Raw genomic sequence first — 22,642 nt, 5'->3', positions numbered from 1 at the left:
TCAAGTTCAACATATTTTTCTTCTCACCATGCTCCTTGAAATAGCTCCTGGCCTACTCTAGCTTTGCACAATTTCTTGACTTGAAATATGTACACACCTCTGGTAGCAAAAAAAACAAAACACAAAACAAGATGATTGCTGACAATTGCTAATAATGTACTGGATAGTGCTTTACTGGGATACATTCTCTAGTAAGGTAGCTGTATGACCTATTGAGCTAGTGGGTGCCAGCTTTGGGCTATGGACTAAAAGCACTGTAAATATACGTATGGGCATATACACGTATATTTACTTAGTGATCAAATATAAAATATTTAGATTTAAAAAATAAAAAAAGCTCATTATAATCACACCAAAAATGGAAATCTGTGGAAAAAACACTAATAATTTTTTGCTGAGAGAAGAAATAACTTGGTACTAGTCTTCCTGGAGTGGGGAACGAGAGAGCAAACGAGAGAGCATACCAAGAGAGCATACCAAGAGAACAATCAAGAGCGCAACCAAGAGCGAGCGAGCAAAAACGAGAGCGAGAGCACAAGAGACAAACATAAAAGGGTAAGCTCCATTGAAAACGTTAAAAAGGACATTTATGCTTATCTGATAAATTTGTTTCTTTTTCGATACAATGAGTGCATGGATTTCATCCTTACTTGTGGGATATCGCCTTCTGGTCAGCAGGAGGAGGCAAAGAGCACCACAGCAGAGCTGTATATATAGCTCCTCCCTTCCCTCCCCCTCCAGTCATTCGACCGAAGTTAGGAAAAGAAAGGAAAAGCCAAGGTGCAGAGGTGACTAAAGTTTAACAAAAATAATGACCGTGGACTCATTGTATCTAAAAAGAAAAAATGTTATCAGGTAAGCATAAATTTCCTTTTCTTTTTAAAGATTCCACGGATTTCATCCATACTTGTGGGATACAATACCAAAGCTATAGTACACGGATGAAAAGGGAGGGTCAAGACAGGGACCTAAATGGAAAGCACCACTGCTTGAAGAACTTTCCTCCCAAAAACAGCCGCAGCCGAGGCAAAGGAATCAAATTTGTAAAATTTGGAAAAAATGTGAAGAGACGACTAAGTTGCAGCTTTGCAAATCTGTTCAACAGAAGCATCATTTTTGAATGCCCATGAGGAACCCACAGCCCTAGTGGAATGAGCCGTTAATCGTTCAGGAGGCTGCTGTCCAGCAGTCTCATATGCAAAACGGATGATACTACTCAGCCAAAAAGAAAGAGGTAGACGTAGCCTTCTGACCCCTACGTTTCCCTGAAAAAAACACAAACAAGGAAGACGATTGACGAAAATCCTTGGTCGCCTGTAAGTAGAACTTCAAAGCACGGACCACGTCCAAATTATGTAACAGACGCTCCTTCGAAGAAGGATTCAGACACAAGGAAGGAACAACAATTTCCTGATTAATATTTTTATTTGAAACAACCTTAGGAAGAAAACCTGGTTTGGTTCTCAACACCACCTTATCCGAATGGAAAATAAGATAAGGAGAATCACATTGTAAAGCCGAAAGCTCAGATACTCTTCGAGCAGAAGAAATAGCAACTAAAAATAAAGCTTTCCAAGATAATAGCTTAACGGAACCCCTTGAAGAACTTTAAGAACTAAATTCAAACTCCAAGGAGGAGCAATTGGTCTAAATACAGGCCTGATTCTAGTCAGAGCCTGACAAAAAGATTGTACATCTGGAACATCAGCCAGACGTTTGTGTAACAAAATAGATAAAGCAGAAATCTGTCCCTTTAAGGAACTTGCTGACAACCCTTTCTCCAATCCTTCTTGGAGAAAAGACAAAATCCTGGGAATCCTAACCCTACTCCATGAGTAGCCCTTGGATTAACACCAATAAAGATATTTACGCCATATCTTAAGGTAAATCTTCCTAGTAACAGGCTTACGTGCCTGAATCAAGGTATCTATGACCGAATCAGAAAACCCTCGCTTAGATAAAATTAAGCGTTCAATCTCCAAGCAGTCAGCTGCAGAGAAACTAGATTCGGGTGATGGAAGGGGCCTGAATGAGAAGGTCTTTCCTCAAAGGGAGCTTCCACGGTGTCTGAGATGACATGTCAACCAGATCGGCATACCAAATCCTGCGAGGCCACGCAGGGGCGATGAGGATCACAGACGCCCTCTCCTGTTTGACAGTCACCCGAGGAAGGAGAGCAAATGGAAGGAATACATAAGCTAGGCTGAAAGACCAAGGCACTGCCAAGGCATCTATCAGCTCGGCCTGGGGATCCCTGGACCCGTATCTCGGAAGCTTGGCATTCTGACGAGACGCCATGAGATCCAAATCCGGCCTGCCAAATCTGAGAATCAGGCTGGAAAACACCTCAGGATGAAGTTCACATTCCCCCGGATGAAATGTCTGCTCAGAAAATCTGCTTCCCAGTTTTCCACCTCTGGGATGTGGATCGCTGACAGATGGCAAGAGTGAGACTCTGCCCACTGCATTATCTTGGCTACTTCTGTCATCGCTAAGGAACTTCTTGTTCCTCCCTGATGATTGATGTAAGCTACAGTCGTTATATTGTCCGACTGAAATCTGATGAATTGAGCCGAAGCTAACTGAGGCCAAGCCTGAAGCGTATTGAATATTGCTCTCAACTCTAGGATGTTGATGGGAAGGAGAGACTCTGCCCGAGTCCACACAGCCTGAGCCCTTAGGGAGTTCCAGACTGCTCCCCATCCTACCAGGCTGGCATCCGTTGTCACTATTACCCATGAGGGTCTGCGGAAGCAGGTCCCCTGGGATAGATGATCCAGCGACAACCACCATAGAAGAGAGCCCCTTGTCTCCTGGTCTAGATTTATGTGAGGAGACAAATCTGTAAAATCTCCATTCCACTGCCTGAGCATGCTTCATTGCAGAGGCCGGAGATGAAAACGTGCAAACGGGACGATGTCCATTGCCGGCACCATCAATCCGATCACCTCCATGCACTGAGCCACTGACGGACGAGGAGTGAAGTGAATTGACCGACAAGTATTCAGAATTTTTAACTTTCTAACCTCGTCAGAAAAATCTTCATTGCGACAGTCGATTAGGGTTCCCAGAAAGGCTACTCTTGTCTGAGGAACTAACGAACACTTTTCCAGGTTTACCTTCCACCCATGGGTCCTTAGGAAGGAAAGTACGATATCGGTATGGGACTTTGCCAGTTGAAATGACGCCTGGATCAGTATATCGTCTAGATAAGGCGCCACCGTGATGCCCAGCGGCCATAGAACCGCTAATAAAGACCCCAGGACCCTTGTAAAAATTCTGGGCGCCATTGCCAGACCGAAAGGAAGGGCCACAAACTGACAGTGTTTGTCCAGAAAGGCAAACCTCAGGAACTTGTGATGATCTCTGTGGATAGGAACATGAAGGTTTATGTCGCCATAAATTGACCTTCCTGAATCAATGGAAGAATGGTACGGATAGTTTCCATCTTGAAAGATGGAACTCTGAGAAACTTGTTTAGACTCTAGAGATCTAAGATAAGTCTGAAGGTTCCCTCCTTTTTTGGAACTACAGATTTGAATAAAACCCCTGTCCCTGTTCCTGAATAGAAACGGGACAGATGACTCCCATGGAGGATAGGTATCTTAAACAGCGTAAGAACGCCTCTCTTTTTATCTGGTCTACAGACAATCGAGAAAGCAGAAACTGGCCTCTGGGGGAAGAATTTCTGAATTCCAGCTGGTATCCCTGAGACACTATCTCTAATGCCCAGGGATCCTGAACATCTCTCATCCAAGCCTGGATGAAGAAAGACAGTCTGCCCCCTACTAGATCCGGTCCCGGATCTGGGGCCAACCCTTCATGCAGACTTGGGAGCAGCAGCAGGCTTCTTAGATTGTTTACCCTTGTTCCAAGACTGATTTGGACGCCAGGTAGATTTGGTTTGTGAATAGTTACCTTACTGCTTAGAGGAAGAGGAAGGGGCGATTCCCTTAAAGTTTAGAAAGGAACGAAAATTACTCTGCCTACCTCGCTGTTTGGATTTCTTATCCTGAGGGAGGAGATGACCCTTGCCTCCCGTGATGTCCGAAATAATTTCTTTCAAGTTAGGTCTGCACATACCTCAATGCTGAGCGACAGCATGATTTATCCCACACGTTCAAGAGGTCCTTCTTCTCCTCCTGTAAATCTGTGGGAACAAACAGGGTCTTAGATAATATCTGCTAAGATCAGCAGGGCAGCACATAGTATGGAAGGCGCAGAGAGAATGAAAATCCCCCCAGTTCCCATTGCTAAAAAGCCACCTGTAGCTCTACTCTAGAGGCTGACAAGGAATACGGCTACACCCTGAGTAAGATAGCACTCACTAGTACCATTTTAAAAATAATAAACTCTTGATTGAAGAATCTAAACCAACACCTCACTTTACCTCTTCCTACTTTAACACAGGCAAAGAGAATGACTGGAGTGGGAGGGAAGGGAGGAGCTATATATACAGCTCTGCTGTGGTGCTCTTTGCCTCCTCCTGCTGACCAGGAGGCGATATCCCACAAGGATGAAATCCGTGGACTCATCATATCTTTAAAAAGAAAAGAAAATACTGAAATTAAAAAACAAATTACAAATTATGCTTACCTGATAATTTTGTTTCCATCGTGGGGAGGAGAGTACACGGCTTCATTCATTACTTTTGGGAATAAAGAACCTGGCCACTAGGAGGAGGCAAAGACACACCAGCCAAAGGCTTAAATACCTCCCCAACTCCCCTCATCCACCAGTCATTCTGCCGAGGGACAAAGGAACAGTAGGAGAAATATCAGGGTATAAATGGTGCCAGAAGATAAATTAAATTTAGGTCCGGCCACCGGAGTTACGGGCGGGAGCCGTGGACCCTAATCTGAGGGCACCACAGCCTGTAAAACCTCTCTCCCATATGCAGCTTCCACAGAAGCAAAAACGTCAAATTTGTAAAACTTTGTAAAAAAGTGTAAGGAGGACCAGGTAGCCGCCTTACAAATCTGCTCCATAGAGGCCTCATTCTTGAAAGCCCAAGACAAAGCCACAGCTCTAGTTGAATGAGCCATGATCCTCTGAGGAGGCTTATGTCCCGCTGTCTCATAGGCCAAGCGAATCAAACTCCTCAACCAAAAAGACAAGGAAGTAGAAGAGGTCCTCTGCCCCTTGCGCTTCCCGAAATACACCACAAAGAGAGATGTAGACCGTCTAATATTCTTTGTGCCTCAAGGCACGAACCACATCCAGATTATGAAGTAACCTCTCCTTAGAAAACGAAGGGTTAGGACACAAAGAAGGAACAATTATTTCCCGATTGATGTTACGTTTGACACCACCTTGGGAAGAAACCCCAAACCAGTGCGAAGAACCGCCTTATCTGCATGAAAAACCAGGTAAGGAGGCTCAAATTGCAAGGCAGCGAGCTCAGATACTCTGCGTGCCGATGCAATAACCAACAGGAAGAGAACCTTCCAGGACAGAACCTTAATGTCAATGGAATGCATAGGCTCAAAGGAAACCCTCTGCAATACCTTAAAGGACCAAGTTTAAGCTCCATAGGGGAGAAGATTGTCTAAAGACAGGCCTGATTCTAGACAGAGCCTGAACAAAAGATTGAATGTCAGGAAACTCAGCAAGTCTCCTGTGCAACAAGACCGATAATGCTGCTAGTTCCTTAAAGGGACAGATTTCGGCAAGACCCTTCTCCAAACCCTCCTAGAGAGAGAAAGGACAGAATCCTGGATACCTTCACCTTGTGCCAAGGATATCCATGCTTCCCACACCAGGACAAGTAAGTCCTCCACACCTTATGGTAGATGCGACGAGTGGCTGGTTTCCTTGCCTGAACTAGAGTGTCAATCACACTTTCAGAAAAACCTCTCATGGCTAAGACTAAGGGCTCGATTTATCAAAGCCCTATGGCTACAAGTTCTCACAAGAACTTGCTCGCTGTAATTTAATAAGCAGCGGTCACCAGACCGCCGCTTCCCTAACCTCTTTGCCACCTCTAAGGTGGCGAAATTCAATTTCTGCGGTCTAGTCCGACCGAGGAGATTGACAGCTCCTGCCCGCGTGTGAATGGCTGTGCGAGGGCAGGGGGTGGAATTGCACATGAGCGCAATATTGCGCTCGTTGGCAATGGTGATTACCTGCAGGTAATTTTCCCCCGCCACAGGCAAACTGAGGCATACAGGGGCGCGTATACGCACCTCTGTCCGCCTCAGCTTTGATAAAACTAGCCCTAAGCGTTCAATCTCCACGCAGTCAGCCTCAGAGAAATTAGATTTTTATGTTGAAAGAGACCCTGTTCCAGCAGATCCCTGCGACAGGGTAACTTCCATGGAGAAGAGGATGACATCCCCACCAGATCCACAAACCGTCCTCCACGGCCACGATGGAGCAATCAGGATGGCCAAAGCTCGCTCCTGTTTGATGCATGCCACTACACGAGGTAGAAGTGGTAATGGTGGAAAAATGTAAGCTAGGCTGAATACCCAAGGCACCGCTAAGGCATCTATCAGCTCTGCCTGGGGATCCCTCAATCTCGACCCCTATCGGGGTAGCTTGCAATTGAGTCTGGACACCATGAGATCTATCTCCGGCGTTCCCCATCTGAGAAAAATCTCTGCAAACACTTTAGGGTGAAGAGACCATTCCCGCAGAGGATTGCCTGCTGAGAAAGTCCGCTTCCCAGTCTTCCACACCTGGAATGTGGATCGCTGAAAGCAAGCAGCTGTGGGACTCCGCCCACTCAGAAAATCAAAGACACCTTCCTCATTGCTAGGAAGCTCTGCGTACCCCCGATGGTTGACATAAGTGACCGAGGTAATGTCGGTCTGGAATCTGATGAAGCTGAACAACCCAGAGGAGGCCACGCCCTCAGGGCATTGTAAATTGCTCGAAGTAACAGAATATTTATCGGAAGGAGAGACACCTCCCGAGACCATTTTCCTTGTGCCATCCTGGCACCCCAAACAGCTCCCCATCCTGCGAGACTCGCTTCTGTGGTCACAATCTCTCAGGACAGTCTCAAGAAGGATGTCCCCAGGGACAAATGCCCCAGACGGATCCACCAAGAGAGGGAGTCCCTGGTGCGGGCATCCATGGATATCCGCTTTTATAGATCTGAATGATCGCCATTCTACTGTCTCAACATGCACAATTGAAGAGGTCTGAGATGAAACCTGCCGAAAGGGAAAGACCATGAGCCCAATCATCTCCATACACTGAGCCACCGAAGGGTTTGAGGAGGACTGAAGGGCAAGACAGATGGATGCAATCTTCCTGCGTTGTTGATCTGTGAGAAATATCATCATGGACATAGAGTCTATTATCGTGCCCAGGAACTCCACCCTGTTGCTGGGAACCAGGGAACTCTTTCCTGAGTTGATCTTCCAACTGTGAGATTGGAGCAAGAAAAGAAGAGCCCTCGAATGATCCTCTGCAAGGCTGAACGACGGTGCCTGGACTAGGATGTCGTCCAAATAGGACGCCACAGCAATGTCCCTGGATCTGGCAACTGTGAATTGGAACATGAAGGTGAACTAGGGGCAGAATAAATCGGATTGTTTCCATTTTGAATGATGGAACAGCCAGAAACTTGTTTAAACACTTTAGGTCCAGAATCGGGCAGAACGCGCCCTCCTTCTTTGAAACAATAAAAAAGATTTGACTAGTACCCTAGACACCTTTCTGCTTGGGGTACTGGTACGATAACACCTAGAGAGGAGAGATCCCTCACACATTCTAGAAAGGCCTCTCTAATTTCCAGTCTTGAAGACCAGTTTGACAGGAGGAATCTGCCCCTGGGCAGATGGGACCTGAATCCTATCCTGTAACCCTGGGCGACAACCTCCAGAACACAAGGGTCCTGAACGTCCTGCAACCAGGCTTCGGAGAAGAGAGACAATCTGCCCCCTACTTGGTCCGGAGACTGGTCAGGGGCTGCCCATTCATGCCGATTTTGTCTCGGCAGGCTTCTTGTTCTGCTTGGACCTGTTCCAAGACTGAGCAGACTTCCAAGTTCCCTTGGACTGATCTGCTTTCGCGGCAGACTTCTGTGCTGGGCCTTGTCTGCACGAAAGGGACGAAAAGTAGATCCTTTAGGATTAGCCTTCTTATCCCCGTGTGCTGAAACATTTTCCTTAACATGTTTTCCAACTTTTTATCCATGGGCTCTTTAAACAACAAACTATCCTCGAGAGGAATAGATGTCTGCTTCGTGAGAATGGAAATAGCACCATCCACCTAGGGACAGTCCCACACAGCTCGAGTTGAGAGTCCGGAATGGGGAACAGTTTCTTAAAAGGAAGAAAGGGAAAAGGAAGAACCTAATCTCTCCCATTCATTCTTAATAATATTAGTCACCTTAACAGGAACCAGAAGGTCTGAGGCACCACCCTGTCCTCGTACACCTTATCAAGCTTAGGAATAGAAGGTTCCTCCGGAAGCTTTGGTTCCGGAACCTCCAGAGTAGCAAGCGCTTGCTTCAGCAAAAAGCACAAATTCTCTATCCTAAGCCTAAAGTCAGGGTCCTCCACAGCCAGAGTATGAGATGACACGGACTCCGACCCAGAAGGCGCCTCCTCCGAAGAATCGGAGTTGGCCTCTTCATCGTATAACGCCTCTTATATTTCCATAGGCGTAAACAACCCCTGGGCCGGACTGCCGCGATACGCCCTACGCTTGCGCTTAGCAGAACGTGGCAAGGCATGGATCACTTTCGATACCGCCGTTTGCAGTTGATCCGCAAAATCTGATGGCCAACAAATCTCTCCCGTAGCAGTAATGGTTGGACCCTGGGGCGCTGCATGTGCACTCAGAGATGAAAGCAGGGAACGCACCTCATGGGACGGGGAACCCTAAGAGGTGGACGGCTCAGTAGTACTAGACATCCGATTATTTTTAGATGTCACAACTTTATCGAGGCATGTGGAACATAGTTGAGCAGGCTGATCTACAAGAACCGCCTCATAATAAACACAGGAATGAGACTTTGTTAAAGAGGGAGTACCCTCTAACGCGTCAGAGTCCTCCATAACTTGCGCTTTTATTATGGACTAGATTACATTAATAAATAGGCACCTTTATAGCTCCAATGGCCGGGGCACTCACCACCTCCTATGACCCGGACTACAGAAACCGATTCATCTCCTGCGCCGCAGATCAACAGAGGAAGTGGAGACCGCCACACCCGGTCACATGGGATGCCTCGCAGGACCCCCCCTGCACTAAGGAGAAATGTGCCAAAAACGGCAGCGCAAATACTCCTGGAAGTCAACCTGAAAGTTCCACCATTGCCAGAGCCTCATCTCACACAACGCAGCAATCACACAATAAACAATATCATGTATAAACCCCCCTGTTCAATAATCCCCTTACCAGGAATATTAACCCTTGATTCCATAAGATAAAAGGTGCCACACTGTGACCCTGTCTTCTGTGTTATGTATAAAAAATGAAACAATCTTACCAGAATCTATGCCGACGAACAGGAACAAGGCCCTTCAAGTGTGACAGGTAGAAGCATCGCTCCTGACATGGACTTGAGTGCAGAAGGCAGGCAGCGAAACTAGTCAACGCTGATTGCTTGTGGAGCGGTTAATAAGAGTCGGGATGGTTTTGCAGAAAGACTCTCCCTGCATCTCCGGGACTCTAACTTTCACACAGGCTCTCACTGAGAGGCTGACAAGACTACTTAAAACTCCAGTCCCATTCTGAAGAGTACTACCCTCCATAAGAGACTACTCCGAATCTTCGGCACTTATCTGTGGCGAAAGGAAAAGAATAACTGGGGGATGAGGGGAGTGGTGGAGGTATTTAAGTCTTTGGCTGGGGTGCCTTTGCCTCCTCTTGGTGGCCAGGTTCTTTATTCCCAAAAGTAATGAATAAAGACGTGGACCCTCCTCCCCTTTAGATGGAAATAATAAGCGAAGAAAGATTTAGGTTTTGTTTTGGAAAAAAGAAGTGACTAGACAATATATCAACCACTTCATGCCAAGCAACTACCTGCACAGATGAGTCCCCCATAATGAACTTTGCGCCCTCAATGACAGCAAGATATGAGAAACGCAGCTGGTCAGCCGTCTGTATAAGACCCATTCTGTATTTTCGCATTTCTAGCAAAACATGTTTAATGTCCACTGAAGAAGGATCTTTTCTTTTATCCATCTATAAATAAACAAAAAATAAGCTGGCAACCTCAAACATTCCTGGATAAAATTCTCACTATAGTTAATGGAATCAGAGAACAGAAATATTTTTATAAACACAAACTCAGACATGAGCTTTTATGTTACTAATTGTATTACCCAACTCAATTTTGGTCTCAGTCTTATGTCACAAATACATTTCCAGCTTTAAATGAACATAAACGTGCAAAAAGAAAATGCTGTAATACATTATTTATAAACAAGCAATAGAGCAATAATAAAATGTTCTCTCTTAAACCCATGGGATTAATCGCATAGTTAGTTCCATAGGAACACATCTGATAATAACAAGAGACTTATGTGTGAAACCACCAGCTAGCTCCCAGGAGTGCATTGGTGCTCCTTATCATAGTTAAATATACTTTTTAACAAATGGCACTAAAAGAACAAAATACACTTGATAATAGAAGTAAATTTAAAAGTCTCTTAAAAACATAATTTATGAAAGAACTTACCTGATAAATTAATTTCTTTCATACTGGCAAGAGTCATGAGCTAGTGACGTATGGGATATACAATCCTACCATGAGGGGCAAAGTTTCCAAAACCTCAAAATGCCTATAAATACACCCCTCACCACACCCACAATTCAGTTTAACTAATAACCAAGTAGTGGGGTGATAAAATAAGGAGTAAAATAGCATACAAAAAGAGGAACTGGAAATAAAATTGTGCTTTTTATACAAAAATCATAACCACCATAAAAAAGGGTGGGCCTCATGGACTCTTGCCAATATAAAAGAAATGAATTTATCAGGTAAGTTCTAAAATAAATTATGTTTTCTTTCATGTAATTGGCAAGAGTCCACAAGCTAGTGATGTATGGGATAGAAATACCCAAGATGTGGGAGATTACAGAAGAGTCACTAGAAAGGGAGGAATAAAATAAAAACGGCTAATTCCGCTCAACAAATTAAATCCACACAAAAAAATAAAGTCTCTTAAAAAATTTCACCTACATTTCAAGAAAAAAATTAAATCATAAGCAGAAGAATCAAACTGAAACAGCTGCCTGAAGAACTTTTCTACCAAAGACTGCTTCAGAAGAAGCAAATACATAAAAATTGTAAAATTTAGTAAATGTATACCAAGTTGCTGCTTTGCAAATCTGATCAACTGAAGCTTCATTCTTAAAAGCCCAAGAAGTGGCGACTGATCTAGTAGAATGAGCAGTAATTCTCTGAGGCGGAGACTGTCCCGCCTCTACATAAACCTTGTGAATCAAAAGCTTTAACCAAGGTGCCAAAGAAATGGCTTTCTGACCTATCCTAGGACCAGAAAAAAACAAATAGACTAGATGTCTTCCTGAAATCTTTAGTAGCTTCGACATAATATTTCAAAGCTCTTACAACATCCAAAGAATGTAGAGATCTTTCAAGAGTATTCTTGGGATTAGGACACAATGAAGGAACAACAATTTCCCTACTAATGTTGATAGAATTCACAACCTTAGGAAGAAATTTAAACGAAGTACGCACAACAGGCTTATCCTGATAGAAAATCAGAAAAGGAGACTAACAAGAGAGAGCAGACAATTCAGAAACTCTTCTAGCTGAAGAGATAGCCAAAAGGAACAAAGCTTTCCAAGAAAGTAGTTTAATATCCAAAGAATGCATAGGCTCAAAAGAAGGAACCTGCAAAGTCTTCAAAACCAAATTAATACTCCACGGAGGAGAGATTGATTTAATAACAGGCCTGATACAAACTAAAGCCTGAACCAAACAGTGAATATCCGGAAGATTAGCAATTTTTCTGTGAAATAAAACTGAAAAGAGCAGAGATTTGTCCCTTCAAAGTACTTGAGACAAACCATTATCCAAACCATCCTGAAGAAACTGTAACATTCTAGGAATTCTAAAAGAATGCCTAGAGAATTTATGAGAAAAACTCCATGAAATATAGGTTTCCCAAACCAGATAATAAATCTTTCTTGAAACAGACTTACAAGCCTGTAGCATAGTATTAATCACTGAGTCGGAGAAACCTCTATGACTAAGCACTAAGCGTTCAATTTCCATACCTTCAAATTTAACAATTTGAGATCCTGACGGAAAAATGGCCCTTGAGATAGGTCTGGCCTTAAATGAAGTGGCCAAGGTTGGCAACTGGACATTCGGACAGGGTCCGCATACCAAAACCTGTGAGGCCACGCTGGTGCTATCAGAAACACATGCGATTGTTCCAAATATGATCTTGGAGATCACCCTTGGAAGGAGAACTAGAGGCGGAAAAATGTAAGCAGGTTGGTAAAACCAAGGAACTGCTAACGCATCCACCATCTCTGCCTGAGGATCCCTGGAGACCTGGAAAGGTACCTGGGAAGCTTCTTTTTAGATGGGAAGCCATCAGATCAATTTCAGAAAGACCCCACATCTGTACAATCTGAAAAAATACATATGGATGGAGAGACCACTCCCCTGCATGTAAAGACTGACGACTGAGATAATCCGCTTCCCAATTGTCTACACCTGGAATATGTATTACAGAAATTAGACAGTAGTTGGATTCCGCCCCAAAAAGTATCCAAGATACTTCTTTCATCGCTAAAGGACTGCGAGTTCCCCCTTGATGATTGACATATGCCACAGTTGTGATATTGTCTGTCTGAAAACAAATGAATAATTCTCTTTAACATCAGCCAAGCCTGAAGAGCCCTGAAAATAGCACAGAGTTCTAAAATATTGATTGGAAACCTTGCCTCTTGAGTATCCCAAACAACTCCTTGTGCTGTCAGAGACCCCCAGACAGCTCCCCAACCTGTGAGACTTGCATCTGTTAAAATCACAGTCCAGGCAGGACGAACAAAAGAGGCCCCTTGAATAATCCGATGATGGACTAACCACCAGGACAGAGAGAGTTGAATGTTGGGATTCAAGTATATCAACTGTGATATCCGAGTATAATCCCTGCACCATTAATTCAGCATGCAAAGCTGCAGAGGTCTCATATGAAAACGAGCGAATGGGATCGCGTCCGATGCTGCAGTCATGAGACCTAAATCTCCATGCACATAGCCACTGAAGGTTTCGACAGGCAGAAACCAATTTCATTTGTCTATTTTCTGTTAAAGACAAAGTCATGGACACTGAATCTATCTGGAAACCTAAAAAGGTGACCCTTGTCTAAGGAATCAAGGAACTCTTTGGTAAATTGATCCTTCAACCAGGTCTTCGAAGAAACAAAACAAGTTGATTCGTGTGAGATTCTGCTAAATGAAAAGATTGAGCCAGTACCAAGATATCATCCAAATAAGGAAACACTGCAATACCCTGCTCTCTGATTAGATAGAAGGGCACCGATAATCTTCGAAAAGATTCTTGGAGCTGTTGCTAGGTTAAATGGAAGAGCAACAAACTGGTAATGCTTGTCTAGAAAAGAGAATCTCAGAAAACGATAGTGGTCTGGATGAATCGGAATATGAAGATACGCATCCTGTAAGTCTATTGAGGACATGTAATGACCTTGTTGAACAAAAGGCAGAATGGTCCTTATAGTCACCATTTTGAAAGTTGGCACTCTTACAAAATGATTAAAAAACTTCAGATCCTGAACTGGTCTGAAAGAATTTTCCTTCTTCGGGACAATGAATAGATTTGAATAAAAACCCAGGCCCTGTTCCAGAATTGGAACTGGTACAATCACTCCTGAAAGTTCTAGATCTGAAACACATTTCAGAAAAGCCTGAACATTCACAGGATTTGTTGGAACATGAGAGAGAAAAAAAAATCTTCTCACAGGTGGTCTTATTTTAAAACCTATTCGATACCCCTGGGAGACAATATTCTGAATCCAATGATTCTGAATGGAACCTGCCCAAACGTCTTGAAACAATTTCAATCTGCCCCCCACCAGTAAAACTGGATCAAGGGCCGTACCTTCATGCAGTCTTGGGGGCTGGCTTTGGTTTCTTGTAAGGCTTGGATTTATTCCAACTCGAGGAAGGCTTCCAATTGGAGCTAGAGTCCTTAGGGGAAGGAGTGGTTTTGTTCTTTATTCTGTCGAAAGGAACAAAAACGATTAGAAGCTCTAGATATGCCTTTAAACTTTTTATCTTGAGGCAAAAAAACTCCCTTCCCCCCAGTAATAGTGGAAATAATTGAATCCAACTGAGAACCAAACAAATGATTACCCTACTACTTACTAGATGGTAACCTAGATTTAGAAACCATGTCAGCATTCCATGATTTGAGCCATAAAGCTCTTCTAGCTAAAATAGCTAAAGACATAGATTTAACAATTATCTTGATATCATCAAAAATCGCATCACAGATAAAATAATTAGCATGTTGAAGCTAACGAACAATGCTATGCAAATTAAAGTCCTTTTCCCGTTGTGCTAAGCTATCCAACCAAAAAGTTGATGCAGCCACAATATCAGCCATAGAAATGTCAGGTCTGAGCATATAGCCAGCAAATAAGCTTTCCTTAGATAAGATTAAATTTTCCTATCTAAAGGATCCTTAAAAGAGGTACTATCTTCCATATGAATAGTAGTACGTTTGGCAAGAGTAGAAATAGCCATGGGACTTTTTCCCAATACTCTAATCTAGCCACTGGCAAAGAATACAACTTTTTAAACCTTGAAGAAGGAACAAAAGTAGTACCAGGCTTAGACCATTCCTTAGCAATCAGATCAGAAATTGCATCAGGAACAGGAAAAACCTCAGGAGTAGTCACAGGAGTTTTATAAACAGAATTTAAACGTTTACTGGATTTATTATCAAGAGGACCAGACAACGCAATATCCAAAGTTATTAACACTTCTTTTAACAAAGAACAAATTTACTCAATCTTAAAAAGATAAGATGATTTATCAGCGTCAATGTCTGAAGTAGGATCCTCTGAACCAGAGAGATCCTCATCAGAGGAGGATATATCAGTATGTTGTCGGTCATAACAAATTTCATCAGTATTATGAGAAGTTTTAAAAGACATTTTAAGTTTATTTGAAGGCAATATAGCAGCCATAGCCTTCTGTATCGCATCAGCAATATAATTTTTCATATCAACAGGGATATCATGTACTTTAGATGTTGAAGGAACAACAGATACTGTACTAGCACTAATAGAAACCTTCCCTGCATTCAAAAGCTTATGAAGACAACATACTACAGCTGGAGATATAATCTCCACTAGCATACAACAGATACACTTTGCTTTGGTAGAACTGTGTTCAGGCAGCATGGTTGATACAGCAGCTTCTGAGACAGGATCAGATTGAGACATCATGTAAATGTAAAAAAAGAAAAATAACATTTAAAAAGAAATATCTTATTTCCACATATAGCAGTTTCAGGAATGTGAAAAAATGTAAGTGCTAAATTTGGCAAAAAAAGCAAATAGCATAGCCCTCTGAGCATAAAGAAGGCAAGGAGCAAATAGAAAGTGAAGTAAAATAAAAATACATTTTTTGGCGCCAAGTATGACGCACAACGTAAAAAAGGAAGTTGAGAAATTCTTTGGCGCCAAACATCCGAAAATGAAGCAACTCGCGTCATAACACAATTTTGCGCCAAACAACCTAGCGTCAACTAAGACGCAGGAAATTACAAACTTGCGTCATGACCGACGCATATTCGCGCCTCAAAAAATTCTTGCGCCAAGAATGACGCAATAAATAACAGCATTTTGCGCCCTCGCAAGCTTAATTTGCCCGCAAGTTTTCTAAGAAAAAACAAGTCAAATTGAAAAAAAGACTATACCCCAGGTAAGACAATCTTCCTAAACATGATTCCCATAATGAAACTGCTGGACTGCAAAGGGAAATACACATAGACCTGACTCATGGTAAATCTAAGTAAAATACATATATTTAAGACTTTACATTAATACATAAAGCGCCAAACCATAGCTGAGTGTCTTAAAATAAAGATACATACTTAACGAAAGACACCCATCCACATAAAGCAGATAGCCAAACCAGTACTGAAAGCTATCAGCAGAGGTAATGGTATATAAGAGTATATTGTCAATCTGAAAAGGGAGGTAGGAGATAAATCCCTAAGACCGATAACAGAGAGCCCTTGAAAAGATTTCCAGCGAAGAAAACCATAAAATAAAACAGGTGATACTCTCTTCACATCCCTCTGACAAATACTGTACTCTGAGAGGAATTGGGCTTCAGAATGCTTAGAAGCGCTTCCCTAAGTGTCATAATTTGCATAAATAAAAACGATCGTCTGGGGTTGTCATGTTACTTGTTCAGAAGAGAATTGCCTGGTATTTCGGGGCTGGACTGACCATGTCGGCGGGACCAGACTGATATACTACAGGAAAGTTTTCCTCTGTGAAAAGCACAATTGGGCAGAAAGAAGCTACTACCAGGTGGCAGCTGGGCCATAGAACAAGCTATTGATGCTGCTGTTCGTTCCTGGCAGACTGCTTCTCTTTCTGTTTTGCATATGTAAATATGACCCTGGGGAAAGTCTCCCTAAGGGTGATGGGAGAAACCAGATGTGGACTCCTTGCCCAATGTGCTTAGAGGGATATGGCTGCACCTCACTGTCGAGGCCCATAGGAGGCCGAAACGATCGTCTGGGGTGGTCATGTTCCTTGTTCAGAGGAGAATTGCCTGGTATTTAGGGGCTGGACTGACCATGTCGGCGGGCCAGACTGATATACAACAGGAAAGTTTTCCTCTGTGAAAAGCACAATTGGGCAGAAAGAAGCTACTACCAGGTGGCAACGGGGCCATAGAACAAGCTATTGATGCTGCTGTTCGTTCCTGGCAGACTGCTTCTCTTTCTGTTTTGCATATGTAAATATGACCCTGGGGAAAGTCTCCCTTAGGGTGATGGGGGAAACCAGACGTGGACTCCTTGCCCAATGTGCTTAGAGGGTTATGGCTGCACCTCACTGACGAGGCCCATAGGAGGCGGAAACGATCGTCTGGGGTTGTCATGTTCCTTGTTCAGAGGAGAATTGCCTGGTATATCGGGGCTGGACTGACCATGTCGGCGGGACCAGACTGATATACTATAGGAAAGTTTTCCTCTGTAAAAAGCACAACTGGGCAGAAAGAAGCTACTACCAGGTGGCAACCGGGCCATAGAACAAGCTATAGATGGCAGACTGCTTCTCTTTCTGTTTTGCATATGTAAACTTTAAACAATGATAACAGCCCCTGCACCTCGCCAAAGCTCTGCCGTGGCGCCTACCTGCCCCCAGGGTACTCAAGATTGATTCAACAACGATCCGGTGACTGAATTTCAACTTTAGGCCCCACCGGAGCTAGTGCCTGCTGCCTTCTAGTGAGGAGAAAACTGTGCGTTTGAGTTAGCTAAATAGGCGCCGCCCACCGTGGGCGTCGCATTAACAGTCTCCATAACCGCATGGGAAGCGGTTTTAATAAGCCATGTGGTCCCCTAATGTCTACACACACTCATATCGTTATGCCAATTATTAAATATAGAAAGTGTCACAGCTGCCTCTCCCAGTGTCAAGCCCCTATTGAGTTACATAACCGTAGTAATCAATATGTATAAACCAGTAATTTCAGTAAAACCCTAATTCATATAGGTCTACTGCTTACCCCTTCCCTTACAGGGAATAATGTCAGCCAGTTCTGATATAACAAGTCTCCTCAGAAATAAAAGACTGAACATACCTCAATGCTGCTTGTAGCATGACACCGTTCACACTGAATATTTTTCTTGCACTACCTTCAGAAGCTCTGTGGGAACCAGAATGGATCTTAGTAACGTCTGCTAAGATCATCAACCTCAGGGCAGAAAAAGGATCTCTTCATTCCTCTTAGGAATCCAGATTGACGATTTCTCCCTGAAGAAAATAGTACTCACCGGTACCATTTTAAAATAAAAAATTTCTTGACTTGAAGAATCTAAAACTAACACCTCACTTTACCTCTTCCTATTACTAACACAGGCAAAGAGAATGACTGGAGGTGGAGGGAAGGGAGGAGCTATATATACACCTCTGTTGTGGTGCTCTTTGCCACTTCCTGTTAGCAGGAGGATAAATCCACAAGTAAGGATGAAATTCGTGGACTCATCATATCTTGTAGAAGAAAAACAATTTATGTAAGAACTTACCTGATAAATTAATTTCTTTCATATTAGCAAGAGTCCATGAGCTAGTGACGTATGGGATATACATTCCTACCAGGAGGGGCAAAGTTTCCCAAACCTCAAAATGCCTATAAATACACCCCTCACCACACCCACAAATCAGTTTAACGAATAGCCAAGAAGTGGGGTGATAAGAAAAAAGTGCGAAAGCATAAAAAATAAGGAATTGGAATAATTGTGCTTATACAAAAAAATCATAACCACCACAAAAAGGGCGGGCCACATGGACTCTTGCTAATATGAAAGAAATTAATTTATCAGGTAAGTTCTTACATAAATTATGTTTTCTTTCATGTAATTAGCAAGAGTCCATGAGCTAGTGACGTATGGGATAATGACTATCCAAGATGTGGATCTTTCCACTAGAGAGGGCCCTAAGACAGCCAATTCCGCTGAAAAATAATCCACACCCAAAATAAAGTTTAAATTTTATAATGAAAAAAACTGAAATTATAAGCAGAAGATTCAAACTGAAACAGCTGCCTGAAGTACTTTTCTACCAAAAACAGCTTCAGAAGAAGAAAACACATCAAAATGGTAGAATTTAGTAAAAGTATACAAAGAAGACCAAGTTGCTGCTTTGCAAATCTGATCAACCGAAGCTTCATTCCTAAACGCCCAGGAAGTAGAAACTGACCTAGTAGAATGAGCTGTAATCCTTTGAGGCGGAGTTTTACCCGACTCGACATAAGCATGATGAATTAAAGATTTCAACCAAGATGCCAAAGAAATGGCAGAGGCCTTCTGACCTTTCCTAGAACCGGAAAAGATAACAAATAGACTAGAAGTCTTTCGGAAATTCTTAGTAGCTTCAACATAATATTTCAAAGCTCTAACTACATCCAAAGAATGCAATGATTTCTCCTTAGAATTTTTAGGATTAGGACATAATGAAGGAACCACAATTTCTCTACTAATGTTGTTGGAATTCACAACCTTAGGTAAAAATTTAAAAGAAGTTCGCAACACTGCCTTATCCTGGTGAAAAATCAGAAAAGGAGACTCACAAGAAAGAGCAGATAATTCAGAAACTCTTCTGGCAGAAGAGATGGTCAAAAGGAACAAAACTTTCCAAGAAAGTAATTTAATGTCCAATGAATGCATAGGTTCAAACGGAGGAGCTTGAAGAGCCCCCAGAACCAAATTCAAACTCCAAGGAGGAGAAATTGACTTAATGACAGGCTTTATACGAACCAAAGCTTGTACAAAACAATGAATATCAGGAAGATTAGCAATCTTTCTGTGAAAAAGAACAGAAAGAGCAGAGATTTGTCCTTTCAAGGAACTTGCAGACAAACCTTTATCCAAACCATCCTGAAGAAACTGTAAAATTCTCAGAATTCTAAAAGAATGCCAGGAAAAATGATGAGAAAGACACCAAGAAATATAAGTCTTCCAGACTCTATAATATATCTCCCTAGATACAGATTTACGAGCCTGTAACATAGTATTAATCACAGAGTCAGAGAAACCTCTTTGACTAAGAATCAAACGTTCAATCTCCATACCTTTAAATTTAAGGATTTGAGATCCTGATGGAAAAAAGGACCTTGCGACAGAAGGTCTGGTCTTAACGAAAGAGTCCACGGTTGGCAAGAGGCCATCCGGACAAGATCCGCATACCAAAACCTGTGAGGCCATGCTGGAGCTACCAGCAGAACAAACGAGCATTCCTTCAGAATCTTTGAGATTACTCTTGGAAGAAGAACTAGAGGCGGAAAGATATAGGCAGGATGATACTTCCAAGGAAGTGACAATGCATCCACTGCTTCCGCTTGAGGATCCCTGGATCTGGACAGATACCTGGGAAGTTTCTTGTTTAGATGAGAGGCCATCAGATCTATTTCTGGAAGTCCCCACATTTGAACAATCTGAAGAAATACCTCTGGGTGAAGAGACCATTCGCCCGGATGCAACGTTTGGCGACTGAGATAATCCGCTTCCCAATTGTCTATACCTGGGATATGAACTGCAGAAACTAGACAGGAGCTGGATTCCACCCATACCAGAATTTGAGATACTTCTTTCATAGCCAGAGGACTGTGAGTCCCGCCTTGATGATTGATGTATGCCACAGTTGTGACATTGTCTGTCTGAAAACAAATGAACGATTCTCTCTTTAGAAGAGGCCAAGACTGAAGAGCTCTGAAAATTGCACGGAGTTCCAAAATATTGATCGGTAATCTCACCTCCTGAGATTCCCAAACCCCTTGTGCTGTCAGAGACCCCCACACAGCTCCCCAACCTGTAAGACTTGCATCTGTTGAAATTACAGTCCAGGTCGGAAGAACAAAAGAAGCCCCCTGAACTAAACGATGGTGATCTGTCCACCACGTCAGAGAGTGTCGTACAATCAGTTTTAAAGATATTAATTGAGATATCTTTGTGTAATCCCTGCACCACTGGTTCAGCATACAGAGCTGAAGAGGTCGCATGTGAAAACGAGCATAAGGGGATCGCGTCCGATGCAGCAGTCATAAGACCTAGAATTTCCATGCATAAGGCTACCGAAGGGAATAATTGTGACTGAAGGTTTCGACAAGCTGATATCAATTTTAGAAAGAGAATCTCAGAAACTGATAGTGATCTGGATGAATCGGAATATGCAGATATGCATCCTGTAAATCTATTGTAGACATATAATGCCCTTGCTGAACAAAAGGCAGGATAGTCCTTACAGTTACCATTTTGAATGTTGGTATCCTTACATAACGATTCAATATTTTTAGATCCAGAACTGGTCTGAAGGAATTCTCCTTCTTTGGTACAATGAAGAGATTTGAATAAAACCCCAGCCCCTGTTCCAGAACTGGAACTGGCATAATTACTCCAGCCAACTCTAGATCTGAAACACATTTCAGAAATGCTTGAGCCTTCGCTGGATTTACTGGGACACGGGAAAGAAAAAATCTCTTTGCAGGAGGCCTTATCTTGAAGCCAATTCTGTACCCTTCTGAAACAATGTTCTGAATCCAAAGATTGTGAACGGAATTGATCCAAATTTCTTTGAAAAAACGTAATCTGCCCCCTACCAGCTGAGCTGGAATGAGGGCCGCACCTTCATGTGGACTTAGAAGCTGGCTTTGATTTTCTAAAAGGCTTGGATTTATTCCAGACTGGAGATGGTTTCCAAACTGATACCGCTCCTGAGGATGAAGGATCAGCCTTTTGTTCCTTGTTGTGACGAAAGGAACGAAAACGATTATTAGACCTAAATTTACCTTTAGATTTTTTATCCTGTGGTAAAAAAGTTCCTTTCCCTCCAGTAACAGTTGAGATAATAGAATCCAACTGAGAACCAAATAATTTATTACCCTGGAAAGAAATGGAAAGCAGAGTAGACTTAGAAGACATATCAGCATTCCAAGTTTTAAGCCATAAAGCTCTTCTAGCTAAAATAGCTAGAGACATATACCTGACATCAACTCTAATGATATCAAAGATGGCATCACAAATAAAATTATTAGCATGTTGAAGAAGAATAATAATGCTATGAGAATTATGATCTGTTACTTGTTGCGCTAAAGCTTCTAACCAAAAAGTTGAAGCTGCAGCAACATCCGCTAAAGATATAGCAGGTCTAAGAAGATTACCTGAACACAAGTAAGCTTTTCTTAGAAAGGATTCAATTTTCCTATCTAAAGGATCCTTAAAGGAAGTACCATCTGCCGTAGGAATAGTAGTACGCTTAGCAAGAGTAGAGACAGCCCCATCAACCTTAGGGATTTTGTCCCAAAACTCTAATCTGTCAGATGGCACAGGATATAATTGCTTAAAACGTTTAGAAGGAGTAAATGAATTACCCAAATTATTCCATTCCCTGGAAATTACTTCAGAAATAGCACCAGGAACAGGAAAAACTTCTGGAATAACTACAGGAGATTTAAAAACCTTATTTAAACGTTTAGATTTAGTATCAAGAGGACCAGAATCCTCAATTTCTAATGCAATTAGGACTTCTTTAAGTAAAGAACAAATAAATTCCATTTTAAATAAATATGAAGATTTATCAGCATCAATCTCTGAGACAGAATCCTCTGAACCAGAAGAACCATTATCAGAATCAGAATGATGATGTTCATTTAAAAATTCATCTGAAAAATGAGAAGTTTTAAAAGACTTTTTACGTTTACTAGAAGGAGGAATAACAGACATAGCCTTCTTAATGGATTTAGAAACAAAATCTCTTATGTTATCAGGAACACTCTGAGTATTAGATGTTGACGGAACAGCAACAGGTAATGTAACAGTACTAAAGGAAATATTATCTGCATTAACAAGTTTGTCATGACATTCAATACAAACAGCTGAAGGAACAGCTACCAAAAGTTTACAGCAGATACACTTAGCTTTGGTAGCTCCAGCACC

At 42.4% G+C, this 22,642-nt stretch overlaps 1 protein-coding gene across 1 annotated transcript in view; it reads right to left on the bottom strand.

Annotated features, from left to right (window-relative positions):
• PTPN1 (protein tyrosine phosphatase non-receptor type 1) overlaps positions 1-22,642 on the bottom strand; it is a 434,232-nt gene that overhangs the window by 84,263 nt on the left and 327,327 nt on the right. The window contains exon 8 of the mRNA XM_053717090.1: positions 9,985-10,146. Coding sequence (XP_053573065.1) covers positions 9,985-10,146 — 162 coding nt within the window. The remainder of the gene's footprint in view (positions 1-9,984; positions 10,147-22,642) is intronic.

The sequence above is a fragment of the Bombina bombina genome, chromosome 1 (genome assembly GCF_027579735.1).
Source record: "Bombina bombina isolate aBomBom1 chromosome 1, aBomBom1.pri, whole genome shotgun sequence".
Classification (NCBI taxonomy): Eukaryota; Metazoa; Chordata; class Amphibia; order Anura; family Bombinatoridae; genus Bombina; species Bombina bombina.
Note: the sequence above shows the minus strand (reverse complement) of the source record. Positions and strands in the feature narration are given on the sequence as shown.